Below are 12,600 nucleotides of genomic sequence, written 5' to 3'. Positions count from 1 at the left end.
CTTACTTTCCCCAGCTCACTCCGACTCCAGGATCGCAGAACCTGTCATGAACATAGAGTCCTCACTGTTCTATAAACTGATTTACAAAGGAACCAATCCAAGTCTTTCACATACTACAGAATCGCAAGTTAAACTTGGGTGATTCTTGCCAGTACTTGCCCTGTTCCACATTCATGCTAATATTTACATTACATATCGAAATAGGATCCTGGGATTTTTCTTGGCTTCATGCATAACTAAACCTATCTTTCCCTCTGCCATACTCTTTTGCATGGCATTGGTTCCTGGGCCTGGCCCTCCAGTGAAATTATAGAAGCATCTAGAATCTCCTTTGAGGGTCTGGCAGAGTTTCTCCCCACCCCACAGGGTTGGAATCCAGCCCAAGACCTGCTCTAGTCAGCCCTGGTGCCTCTCTTCAGCCCGTGACTCACGTTAATATTGGGGGGTTTCAGTCAGCCTGTCCCAAGCATCAGGGGACAGGCTGGGTAAGAGAATAGGTGGTGGTCTATTCCTCTCTTTCTCCCCACTCCCTCCTACTGAATGCTTTGGTGCTTGGCTCAGTGATGCTAAGGGCTCCAGGGCCTCAGCCACCAGCATACAGTGTCAGCAGTAAGCGAGGGGCCTTGCGTCACCTAGGCCAAGTACACACTCAACTCCTTTCAGCTAAGGTTCCTCTCACTGGGTACCTCAAAGATACTCTGGATTCATTTATTCCACCTATTGTGAATTCCCTGAACCTCTAAGTCTTCTGTGTCCACTCATTGGTTTCCTGTGCACCAATCAGTACCTTTGGTAGCCAAACCCCTGGGTCCAGCGTCAGGTTTTAATCGGGCTTGTGGAGCTGAAATTGGGGCGGGGGGAGGGGCCGCGGGGACGGGACTCACCACAGCTGAAGGGAAACGATTATTTTTAGATCCTTAGTGGAAAATTCCACCTGCTGGGCCAGACTCCTGGGCCAAACTATGCGTCTCCTCGGAACCTCGCGTCTAAAGGGGGGTTGGCCACAGAGTCGCCGAGACCCAGGGGGTACTGGATGATGGGCTGACAGCAGCAAGGCTGACACAGGAGGCGGGGGCCTGGGGGGGCCCTGCCAGCCCTCTACCCCCAGGCTGGATTGTCCCACACAATAGCCAAGCTCAACCCCTGAAAACAAAATAGAAAGTGAGAAAAGAGTGTCAGAGCAGTGGATATTTTATAGTCCCCAAATAGAATCAAAGCACCCACCCAAAATAAACAGAGCCGGGCCAGGCCACTCACCCTGGCTCTGGGAGGCTGCTGTTTGGACACTCGATGCGTCTGGCCCTTCAGCTTCCCAGGACTCCGAGGAATTTGAAGAGCAGCGAGGTGCAGGCCTCGCCTGAGAGGCCTTAGGAGATGGGTCACTCGGTCTGCTTTGCTCTTATTCTCTGGGCCACTGGCTGGGCCGCTGGTGTTTGGGCCACTCTTCATCACTAAAGGTCCCCTTGGACACTGGCACCTCCTCCCAAGCCCTTCCTGTGCCCTCCAGTTGCCCAAAACAGCAAGGCAAGGAACCCAGGAAGGCTTTGAAAGACCCTTTCTCCCCTCACTAAAAAGTCATTTATTACTTTTGAAGTAATTTATTACTTTAATATGTACATATCTTCGGGGCTGGAGCGATAGCACAGCGGGTAGGGCGTTTGCCTTGCACACGGCCGACCCGGGTTCGATTCCCAGCATCCCATATGGTCCCCTGAGCACCGCCAGGAGTTAATACCTGAGTGCATGAGCCAGGAGTAACCCCTGTGCATCGCCAGGTGTGACCCAAAAAGCCAAAAAAAAGTATATATCTTCAAAAGTAATAAATATATATGTATATATGCTGTCAAAGCCTTTTTGAATTTTTTTTGTTTTTGTGGGGGCAACACTTGGCAATGTTGAAGGCTTATTCCTGATTCTTCACTCAGGGATCACTCCAAGCAGGCCCGGAGAGACCCTATGGGGTGCCGGGGATCAAACTGAGACCGGCCTACTGCAAGGCAAACACCCTCCCCTCTGTACTATTGCTCTAGTCCAACTTTATCAAATATTCCCAGAACTTTCTCCTGCCAGTGGATCCAGCAGGTCCTATCTTGTTATTTACTCTTGTAAAGCTACCACCCCCAGCAATGCCAGGAGCCCCAGGGCCTTGGTTCCATGCAGCCCAGCGTGCTGGCCAGTGACCCGGTGCTCCGTCAGCAAGGAGAGCAGTCCAGGGCGGGTGCTGGTGGCTGCTGGGGCCGTCCCTGGGCTGGTATGGCCACATAGGTGTATCGACACGTGATTATTTTGAAATGCACGGGGGTGCATGAGGGGGAGACAAACTCAGGACCAGGCCCTCGTCCACGCCGAGTGTGTGCCCACTTCCAGGGAAAGCAGCGCCTTTGGTGCTGTCCTTTCCTTTCTCCTTGTGGACAAGGCCTCCCACCCATGCTGGCTCCCCGCCCAGCTTCCCCAAGGCAATGGGCTTCCAATGCCTTCTGGGCCTCGGTCAGGGGCACTGGGGGTCTCTGGGGCTTCCGCTCTGGGAAGTCCCCAATGCCAATGGGGCTGCCTGAGGCCTTGGCACTGGATCATGGTGGCCCCATGCCCACCTCCCCCTGCGCCCCCACCCCTGCTCTCCCCCTCCAGCTCCGAGGCCTTCCAGAAGGGCGGCAGGAAAGGCGCCAAGAAGGTGATGATTGTCATCACCGACGGCGAGTCCCACGACAGCCCCGACCTGGAGAAGGTGATCCGGCAGAGTGAGAAGGACAACGTGACCAGATACGCAGTGGCTGTGAGTCCCGCCTGCCTCTGACCAGGCCCTGCCCTGCCCGCCCCCCCTTTCCCCAGCCCTGCGTCGGCCCTGCCCCGCCCGTGAGGCTTTGCCTTCCCGCCACCAAGGACGCGTGCCCCAGGGGTCCCCTTCCGGGCCGTGGACAGCTGCTCAGCTCAGCCAGGGGGCCTTCCCCTGTCGCATCCTCCCCTAAAGGGGGGAGAATATCCCTGCCCTGCAGGATGACCCTGTGGAGAAGAAGCGGGGGGCGGGGAATGGAGGGACCTGAATCCCCCCTGCCAGGGGTATCCTGAATCCTCAGACAGCTGGGAAGCTCCCTGCACTCGCAACTTCCGAGTCCTCAGAACAGAGACCCGGTTTGGTCTCCCCACGTGATTGTTTCAAAACGCTCAGAGGGGCTGGGAGCGACGGGCTATGCACCGACCCCAGGCCCCGCCCGTGTAGTCAGCCCCCAGGTCCCGGGGTGCAGCCCCAACCCAAGCAGCGCTGCATCCTCAGGTCCTTGCACGGAACCACGTTCCCGGCTGGTCCGTGAGGTCGTAGGACCCCCCCGAGCACCGCTGGGGGGGCAATGTTTAGTGAAGCGTGTGCAGGCCAAGGATGCGACTCGCCTTGCACGTCTGAGGTCCCAAGTTCAGTCGCCAGCCCTGGAAAAGTAAGAGGATGAAAACTAGAATGTATGCAGGACCCCAGGGCGGGCTCTGTGCTCCAGCCTGCTCTGTGGTCCCTGCCCCGCCCCCTGGCAGGTCCTGGGCTACTACAACCGCAGGGGCATCAACCCAGAGGCGTTTCTCAATGAAATCAAGTCCATCGCCAGCGACCCCGATGACAAGCACTTCTTCAATGTCACCGATGAGGCGGCTCTGAAGGACATTGTGGACGCCCTGGGGGACAGGATCTTCAGTCTGGAAGGTGGGCAGGGGCGGGCTGGGAGGGGGGCCGCGCACCCGCTCATCAGGGCCCCAGGGGCAAAGCCCACCCCGCTAGACTGGGCGTAGGGGGGTCAGCGCCTGACCACCAGAATCGATGCTGGAGGGATCAGCCCGTCTGGGCAGGTGGCCTTGCGACCCCCGCCCCCGGACCACTCTGCCGAGGGCTCTCTCACCCCACGGAGGAAACACACGGGAAAGAGTTAAGAGACTCACGAAAGCGCCACGGCTCGGGGGGAGGGAGGCGGGGTTTGAACTCGGGTTGCCAGACTTCACAGATGTAAAATACAATATTGGTGGCAGACATGTACTAAAACAGTCTTCCCTGCCTGTCTGAAATTCACATTGTCCTGCGCCCTCCTGGACTGTGTCTGGCAGCCCCAGTTTGACCCCAGCGGAGCCCGGCTCGGTAGCCTGCAAGCGTCCTCCGCGGCACTGCCCCTCGCTCCTGGGCGCTCAGCTGTATGCGGCTGCCGGCATCTGTCTGCTTCACAGCAGTCATTCCCATTGCTGGGCTGTGCCAACAAGATAGTCAGAGGGAGGAGGCAGCATTCCAAGCCCTCGGAAATCTGAGCGCCTTGGAAGTGATCAGAGGCAGGCACTTGAAAAAAGGAGCGAGGGAGCCAGATCCCAGAGGAACGGGAAGCATGAAACTAAGTTGAGACACACTGGGACTCCACACTCGTGTCATTCTCTGCCAGACAGTGGCCTCCACGAGAAGAACGTTGACTAGTGGGGCTAGAACCATGGTCCGGCAGGGAGGGTGCTTTGCCTGGCATGCGACCAACCTGGGTTCCATGGGTGGTACCACACACAGTCCCCCAACCTAGCCACTGAGTAAAGCCACGGGTGGCCTAAAAATTAAAAAAAAAAAACACCGGCTCGCTTGAGGTGCCCAGGGTGGGTGCAGGGCCCCTGCAGGAAGGGTCTCCTACACGCAGGCTTATCCACGTCAGCCGGGGGGGGGGGGAGGGACAGGGGCAAGTAGCATTTGGAAATCATCCAGTGGCATCTGGAGCCAAGTCCAGCCACTAACACAATCAAGCAAAGTGGGAAATTCCATTCCTTGCCAAGAACGCAAACTGTATCTTTCCCCGGCTTCCCCTGCTCCTGACTCTGTCCTGCGGGCCCCGGCGTGACGCAGCTGGCCCAGCCCATCTGTAGGGTGCTCGGGGGATCACGGCATCCCCCCCCCACCCATGGGGGTCGCCTGCGCTTCTCACTGCTGGACCCAGACTCAACGCCCAGCACCCCGGCGCTGTGCAGGGCCGCGTGACGCTGACCGCCGTCTGTCCTGTGTTGCAGGCACCAACAAGAACGAGCCGTCCTTCGGCCTAGAGATGTCTCAGACCGGCTTCTCCTCGCACGTGGTGGAGGTGGGTAGGGCGGGAGCTGCGTCCCCCATGCCAGCCTCGTCCCGGGTCCCCTTCTCTCCTTGTCGGGACATGCCACTTCTGTCTGTGGGACTCTCTCGGACCCCCACTGGGTATGGCATCTGCCCTGCAGAGGTCACAGGGGGTGGGGGGCGGGGGGTTGCCGGGGTGCCAGCACCCGGAGAGTGGGAGGCTGTGCAGACGCGCCACATGCAGCCCAGCGGGTGGCCCCGTGGGCGTCCACTCTGCATGAACTGGGCGTCACGTCAGAGGTGGGGGGGTGGCCTCCAGCTGCACCCCCTCTGTGCTTCCCAGTCTGTGGCTCAGCCATGGGGGCTGGGAAACTCGGCGATGGGAAGGGGGAGAGGAGTCAGTGCAGGGGCACGCTGAATGGGGGGGTATCACCCACAGCTCCTGCCCCAAGGTCCCGCCTCTGTATATGTGCGGTCACAATCCCAGAGGATCGCTCAGCTCCCCAGTGAGGGATGAAAGGGGGTGGGTCTACATACGGGGCCTGAGCTGGAAGCCCACCCTGGGGACAGGGACCTCACACAGCAGGCAGAGGGGCCACCCCAGGGCAGTCATGGCCTCCAGAGCCCAGCCCTGTGATGGCAGCATTGGTGACACAACCCCTCACCCCACTTCATGCTTGGAGCAGCCCTGCAGAGTTCCAGGTGGTGGGCGGGGGCTGGGGTGGTCAGCTCGGCCCAGCACCTGTCTACCATGGGGGCGGCCCCTAGGGCAGAGGTGCTCACAGCCCAGTGCTCACAGCCCAGATGAATGCCCTCGGGTCTGTGACCAAATCTTGCCAAACTCCACCTTCCAGCCAAGACATACTGGGGGCGGGGGGGGGGGAGGCACTTCAGCAACAGCAGGATGAGGCTGCAGGGACAGGGCCATGTGGTCCAAACGTCATCCCCCCGACCAGTGGCCTTGATCACAGCTTGAGGAAAGGCTTGGAGGCAGGGCCCTCTCTGGCCAGTATCCAGGTGAGGTCCTGGGGGCCGCAGCACCACCCGTGACCACCCATTCTCGTTCCGAGGTCCCAGAAACACTCCAGCATGGGGGGGCTGAGTGACAGCTCCATCCGAGGCCATTCCAGTGCAGAGCCAGAAATGATTCCTGAAGGGTGAAGAGAAGTTTCTGGAACCCAGACCCCGCTAGGTCTGAGCCAGGGAGGTTGAAGAATCGGCCAGGAGGACGAGGGCTTTAGCCAAGCAAAGTGAGTTCACTGAGAAAGAAACTGGGGCCGTCTGGCCCAGAGGAGCCCCGGAAACCGGCTGAGCACCAACTCGAGGCGTCTCTGTGTGTCTCTGGGCCGTGAGGAAGGAGCTTCTGCTCTCAGTGCTCAGTTCACTCTGGGCGGGCTGACAGGAAAGCGGAGAGTTCTGGAGACTGACAGCGGAGCTGGGCGGAGCCAATGGTGTGAGCAGGCACTGTGTCTGGGCTTGCTGCGGGGACGGGCTCAGCCCAATGGCCCTGGAAATGGGGACTTAAGCTTTAACGGGGCCTCTGCTAGACCCCTTCAATCCCCAGAAACCGAGTTCAAACCCTTGCTTTGCACGCAGTTGACCCAGGTTCAACCCCCAGCGCCACGAAGGGTCCCCAGAGCCCCGCCAGGAGTTAGCCCTGAGAACAGAGTCAGTCCTGAGCACCGCTGGTGTAGCTCCCAAACCGAAAAGTTCAAGAAAGTTCCCAGCACAAGAAGACAGGTTTGAAATAAGGATTTGGTGGCTTCGAGAGTCAGGCCATGCGGCGGTCCCAGTGTCCTCTGCTGCCCTTGCTAGCTGACCCTGCCCAGGGCGGAACATGAGCTCAGCAGGATTCACATCTCCGGGTATCAAACCCTCCATTAGTCTACTCCATTTTTTTTTATTGACTCAGTTCAAATACAAAAGGGTCAGCAAACATGACAGCGTAGGGACTCATCAGTGACCTCAGCAAAGCCGGGCACAAGCCCAGAAGGACCAGGGGGGAGGGCAGGGACTGAGGGCGCAGGAGGGCAGCGGCGCAGTGGGTAGGAGAGGAGGAAATTCTCTCCTTTGTCCAGTAACCACCCAAGGGTTGCCCCAGGAAAAGGGAACGAGGCAAAGGCAAGGGGACAGGGAGATGTAAAGAAGGCGTGGCGATGGCAAGGGGGGGCAATGGTAAAGGGGCGTGGCGATGGTAAAGGGGTGTGGCGATGGTAAAGGGGCGTGGCGATGGTAAAGGGGCGTGGTAATGGTAAAGGGGCGGGGCTATTGCAAAGGGGCAGGGCTATTGTAAAGGGGCGGGCGATGGTACAGAGGGGCACCTCATACAGTCCCCAAGCCCCACCAGCCGTGATCCCAGAGTGCAGAGCCAGGAATAAACCCTGAGCACCACCAGGAGTGGCCCCAAAACACCAAAAATTGTTTTAATATATGAATAAATAAAGGAAAACCATGTCTTGGGAGAGACCTCAAGGTTTTTGGTTTTTGTTTTTTTTTTCTTTTTTGGGTCACACCCGGCGATGCACAGGGGTTACTCCTGGCTCTGCACTCAGGAATTACTCCTGGCAGTGCTCGGGGGACCCTATGGGATGCTGGGAATTGAACCCGGATCGCTGTGTGCAAGACAAACGCCCTCCCCGCTGTGCTATTGCTCCAGCCCCACCTCAAGGTTTTATGTAGACAAAATCCACTCCCCAAAACCTGCTTTCTTCTGTCAAACTGGTGCCGGGAGTTTTTGGGGGATCAGTGCGAGGCACCCGTGGGAAGTTCCTCCTGGTGTGAGAAGGGAGCCCGGCAGCAACACCCCTGCTTTACTGCTTTCCTCCACTGCCCTCACCCCGGTCTCAGGGGCCACACGCCCTCAGCGCCCACCCGCCTTTGGAGTGGCTGATGCCTTTGCAAGATTCCAGCAGGTTCCTGCCAGCATTTCTTCTCTGTTTTATTGTGTTTTGGTCTTGGGGCTGCACTCCGGGCTCGCTCCTGACTCTGTGCCCAGACATCACGGCTGGTGACGTGCAGTGGTGGGGACTGGACCAGCACTGGCCACACACCAGGCAGGCTCCCAGCCTGCTGTACTGTCTCTTCGCCTCCCACCCCACCCCTCCACACACACTCTTAGGTACATGACTTACAAAGTCATTGGCAATGGGGGCCGGAGCGATAGCACAGCGGGGAGGGCGTTTGCCTTGCACGCGGCCGACCCGGGTTCGATCCCCGGCATCCCATATGGTCCCCCAAGCACTGCCAGGAGTAATTCTTGAGTGCAAAGCCAGGAGTAACCCCTGGGCATCGCTGGGTGTGACCCAAAAAGCAAAAAAAAAAAAAAAAAAAACAAAGTCATTGGCAATGGTTTTCGGCATACAACGTTCCTATTCCAATCCCACCAGCTCTGAGTCCTCCCACCCTAACCTGTCACTTCTCGATTGCCCGTGTGACAGGCAGCTCCCCACCTCCACACACAGCCAGTGCTGGCCGAGGGCACTGCAGCTCTCAGTGGCCTCTGCGGCTGTTTCCGAACGCTAATGGAAACACTGGCTTCAGACGCAAGCAGACACCTGACCACGGATCCATACGGCTCCCCAGGGGTGATTTTGAGAATGCTCGCGTGTCCCCTTATGCAAATCAAGAACAGGGGCCCCACAAAGGTTGCTGCCCTCCTGGGTTCCTGCAGTGGCCCTGACCATGTGCCGGGGCTGCGGCCTCTCCCCCAGCGGCCCTGATCTCTCCTTCCTTGCTGGAGGAGACAAGAGCAGAGCAGGGAGCGAAGAGCGAGGCCTCCCCGCTGCCCTACGAGAACCTTCTACTGGTCCCTCCTGGGACCAGGGCCTGCCTCCCACCACAAGCTCAGCTGTCTGCTCTGTCAATGAATTTTTGTTTTTTTGTTTGGTTGGTTGGTTGGTTGGTTTGGGGTCATGCCATGTAGTATTCCTGGCTCTGTGCTCAGAGATCACTCCGGACAGGGTTTGGGGTACCCTAGGTGTGCTAGAGATCACACTCGTGTTAACTGCATGCAAGGCAAGCATCTTACCCATGGTACTCTCTCTCTTTCACCCTTTCTCTCCCTCTCTCCCTCTCCCTCTCTCTCTCACCCTCTCCCTCTCCCTCTCACCCTCTCCCTCTCCCTCTCCTTCTCTCTCTCTCTCCTCTCTCTCTCACCCTCTCCCTCTCCCTCTCACCCTCTCCCTCTCCCTCTCTTTCTCACCCTCTCCCTCTCTCTCTCACCCTCTCCCTCTCTCCCTCTCTCCCTCTCCCTCTCTCTCTCACCCTCTCCCTCTCCCTCTCTTTCTCACCCTCTCCCTCACCCTCTCCCTCTCTCTCACCCTCTCTCTCTCCCTCTCCTCTCCCTCTCCTTCTCTCCCTCTCCTTCTCTCTCTCCTCTCTCTCTCTCTCTCTCTCTCTCTCTCTCTCTCTCTCTCTCTCTCTCCTGCTCCCACCCGGGTGTGGAAATGTTTCATTTTTAAGCATTAGTCTCTACATTGCAAATGTCATCATTGTCTCTTGAAAAGTTCTGGCAGATACAGACTTCCAGAAATATGCTTCCTGTCCCCTCAAAACAAGGGGGACTGTCTCCCCAGGATGGGGAGAGGCCTCTGGGTCTCTAGGAAGAGAGCTGGGCTTTCTCTCCAGAGAAGCCAAGTGTGCCCAGCCCCCACCTAGTTAGCCGGCTAGGTCTCCCCGCTGTGGCTGAAGAACACGGCTCCCACAAGGCCTCCGCCCTGGGCTCTGGCCACCTCCGGGACTCAGTACAAGGACACTCAAACCCCGCAAGCTCCTCTTCTCTGAAAGTTCTCCCATACCAGGGAGCACACAGATCTGAGTCAGAGACCGGAACCTGGCAGGTGGGCACTTGCCTTGCACACAGTTGACTAGGGTTCGAACCCCAGAATCCCATATGGTCCCCTGAAGAGTAATTCCTGAGTGCAGAGCCAGAAGTAAGTCCTGAGCACTGCTGGGTGTGCCAACCCCCCAAAAAAAATTTTTTTTAAATCTCCCCTCAAAAAAAAAATAAACAGGAGTTTGAATTAAATTATGATTTAAAACTTCTTCTATGCACACCACATTGGATGGGATGTAAAGTAGAAGGCGACCAGTCTCGATTAAGAGAATATTAACACACAAGGCTTGACCTGTAACATGTTAGCGATCTCTTATACAAGGTGAGATACAACAATCCTCAGACACTTTCTTCTATGAAAATGGTTTTTGATCATTTTTAGTGAATTCATTATAACAAGCAACACAAAAGAAATCATTTAGGGCCTGCAATGGGGGCAGGCTTGGGTAGTGGTTGGGAACATTGGAAATAATGGTGGTGGGAGTGAATGGTGGATGGGACTGGTGTTGGGATATTGAACGTAATAAATCATCATGAACAACTTTATAAAAATAAAATAAAATTTTAGGGCTGGAGTGATAGCACAGTGGGTAGGGCATTTGCCTTGCACGCAGCTGACCCGGGTTTGATTCCCAGCATCCCATATGGTCCCCTGAGCACTGCCAGGGGTAATTCCTGAGTGCAGAGCCAGGAGTGACCCCTGAGCATCACTGGGTGTGACCCAAAAAGCAAAAAAAAATAAATAAGTAAAATAAAATAAAAATTTAAAAAATAAATAAAATTAAAAATACAACTTCTTCTATGAAGCTGGTGCAGAGTCAAGTGTGACCCCCCAAACCCCCAAAATTTTATTTATTTTTTTTTTTTGCTTTTTGGGTCACACCCGGCAATGCACAGGGGTTACCTACTGGCTTTGCACTCAGGAGTTACTCCCGGCAGTGCTCAGGGGACCATATGGATGCTGGGAATCAAACCTGGTCGGCCGCGTGCAACGCAAATGCTCCATCCCCCAAAAAAACCCAAATTTTAAAAAAATGTATAATAAAACTTCTCCCTAAAGAGACAAACCACCAAAGTGGTCAGCTCCATCTACTGTCCAAAGCCCGCTCCATGAGGAAATGCCAAAACAAACAAAAGCAGCGGAAAAACCTCAGAAGCTGTTCATCCCCACCACCATCCCCGGCCCTAGCCCCCCATTGGCCCTGGGCGCCTGGTTTCTGTCAGTCCTGCACACATGGCTTCTCTGCCACCCTGGGCTTTTCGAAATCTGTGTTCTCCTGGGTCCTGCCTTAGGGCCAGCCTCCCCAGATCCTTCCCAGCCCTCCCTGAGGGTCTGCCTAGGTTAGTACGATGAGCCTGTGTTTCCCTGCTGTGCGGGAGTCTCACCCAGGCAGCACGGTGGGCCCTTGTTGGTGCACATGTCTACCCGTAGAGACTGTCTCCTGTGAAACACTAGGCTGGTGGGTTAGCAGCACTCACCTGTACCAGGCTCACCTGAGTGCTCTCAGCCAGGTACCCACCAGGGGAACCTGGTTTCTTGCCCTGCCCTCATCTCAGCAAGGGCTGCCCTCACCAGCATGGCTGAGCTGACTGCCCTCACCAGCATGGCTGAGCTGACTCCTGCTAGCAAGAATCACTTTAGTTTCCATCTGAAAAGGAACACATGTTGTGCTGGGGCTAGTGCATGCTGGAAATAATGAAATTGGATTTCTTTGTTGCATGATCTCATATGTCCTAACCTGAGTCGGGACACAGAGTCCAATACTCACCTTGTGCTCAGGGTGTTTCTGGAACCCCCAGCTCTGATCTCCCTCCAGCCCCAGGGCCTTTGCACCTGCCATCCATACCCCTCCTGCTCCTCCACTGTGCAACTCTGCCATCTCCCACATCTCATCTCCTATGTGACTCTTCACATCTCTCCTGTGTCTCATTTGCTTCCCCTAAAGCCACCTCAGTCTTCTTCAAACCTCCCAGTAGCAGCAACCAGCAGACACAAGGCTCTTGCCACAATATGCAACGCTTGGGTTTGTTTGCCTGTTCGAGTCTGTGCTCTGTGAGGAAGGGAGCCAGCCCTGGCCTGGAACATCCGCACAAAGTGCCGCTGAGCAGGTCCAAGGCGGGATCCACACGCCAGAGCAACACAGACATCCTGAGGGGCAGGAGGCCGGTGCAGGGCCATGGGCTGCAGAAGTGGCGGAAGGAAGGGACAGTGACACATTCCTAGAGCGACCTGAAGCCCAGAGGGGGTGGGAGGTTGGGACCCATAGCCAGAGCTTGTTTCTGGAATGTTCCTTCTTCCCGGTGACCCCACCCTGCAGAACAGATTGACCCAGAGCTCAGCTACGAATGCGGTGGAGCAAGAAGGTCCTTGGCTCGCCCAGAAACCGTGAATAGGGGCTGCGGGTCAGAGGGGGTGTGAGGCCCCCACCCACGCCTGTCCCTCCCGTGTCAGGACGGGGTGCTGCTGGGCGCGGTGGGCGCCTACGACTGGAACGGCGCGGTGCTGAAGGACACCAGCAGCGGGAAGCTCGTCCCTCTCCGCGAGTCCTACCTGCAGGAGTTCCCCGACGAGCTCAGGAACCACGGCGCCTACCTGGGTGAGCGCCGGGCCGGGGGTGCCTGCGGGGCCGCCCGTGCACCCCCACTCGGTCACGCTCGGGTTCACCAGGGGCTCCGGCCAGCCGGGTGGGTCCTTGGGGCCTGCAGAGACCAGCCCGTT

At 57.0% G+C, this 12,600-nt stretch overlaps 1 protein-coding gene across 1 annotated transcript in view; it reads left to right on the top strand.

Annotated features, from left to right (window-relative positions):
- The window catches only part of ITGA11 (integrin subunit alpha 11), a 110,388-nt gene that overhangs the window by 68,301 nt on the left and 29,487 nt on the right, over positions 1–12,600 (top strand). Inside the window, exons 8-11 of the mRNA XM_055127389.1 lie at positions 2,629–2,773; positions 3,520–3,685; positions 5,008–5,078; positions 12,334–12,478. Coding sequence (XP_054983364.1) covers positions 2,629–2,773; positions 3,520–3,685; positions 5,008–5,078; positions 12,334–12,478 — 527 coding nt within the window. The remainder of the gene's footprint in view (positions 1–2,628; positions 2,774–3,519; positions 3,686–5,007; positions 5,079–12,333; positions 12,479–12,600) is intronic.

The sequence above is a fragment of the Sorex araneus genome, chromosome 2 (genome assembly GCF_027595985.1).
Source record: "Sorex araneus isolate mSorAra2 chromosome 2, mSorAra2.pri, whole genome shotgun sequence".
NCBI classification, from domain to species: domain Eukaryota; kingdom Metazoa; phylum Chordata; class Mammalia; order Eulipotyphla; family Soricidae; genus Sorex; species Sorex araneus.
This window is presented reverse-complemented; position numbering and strand designations above follow the sequence as displayed.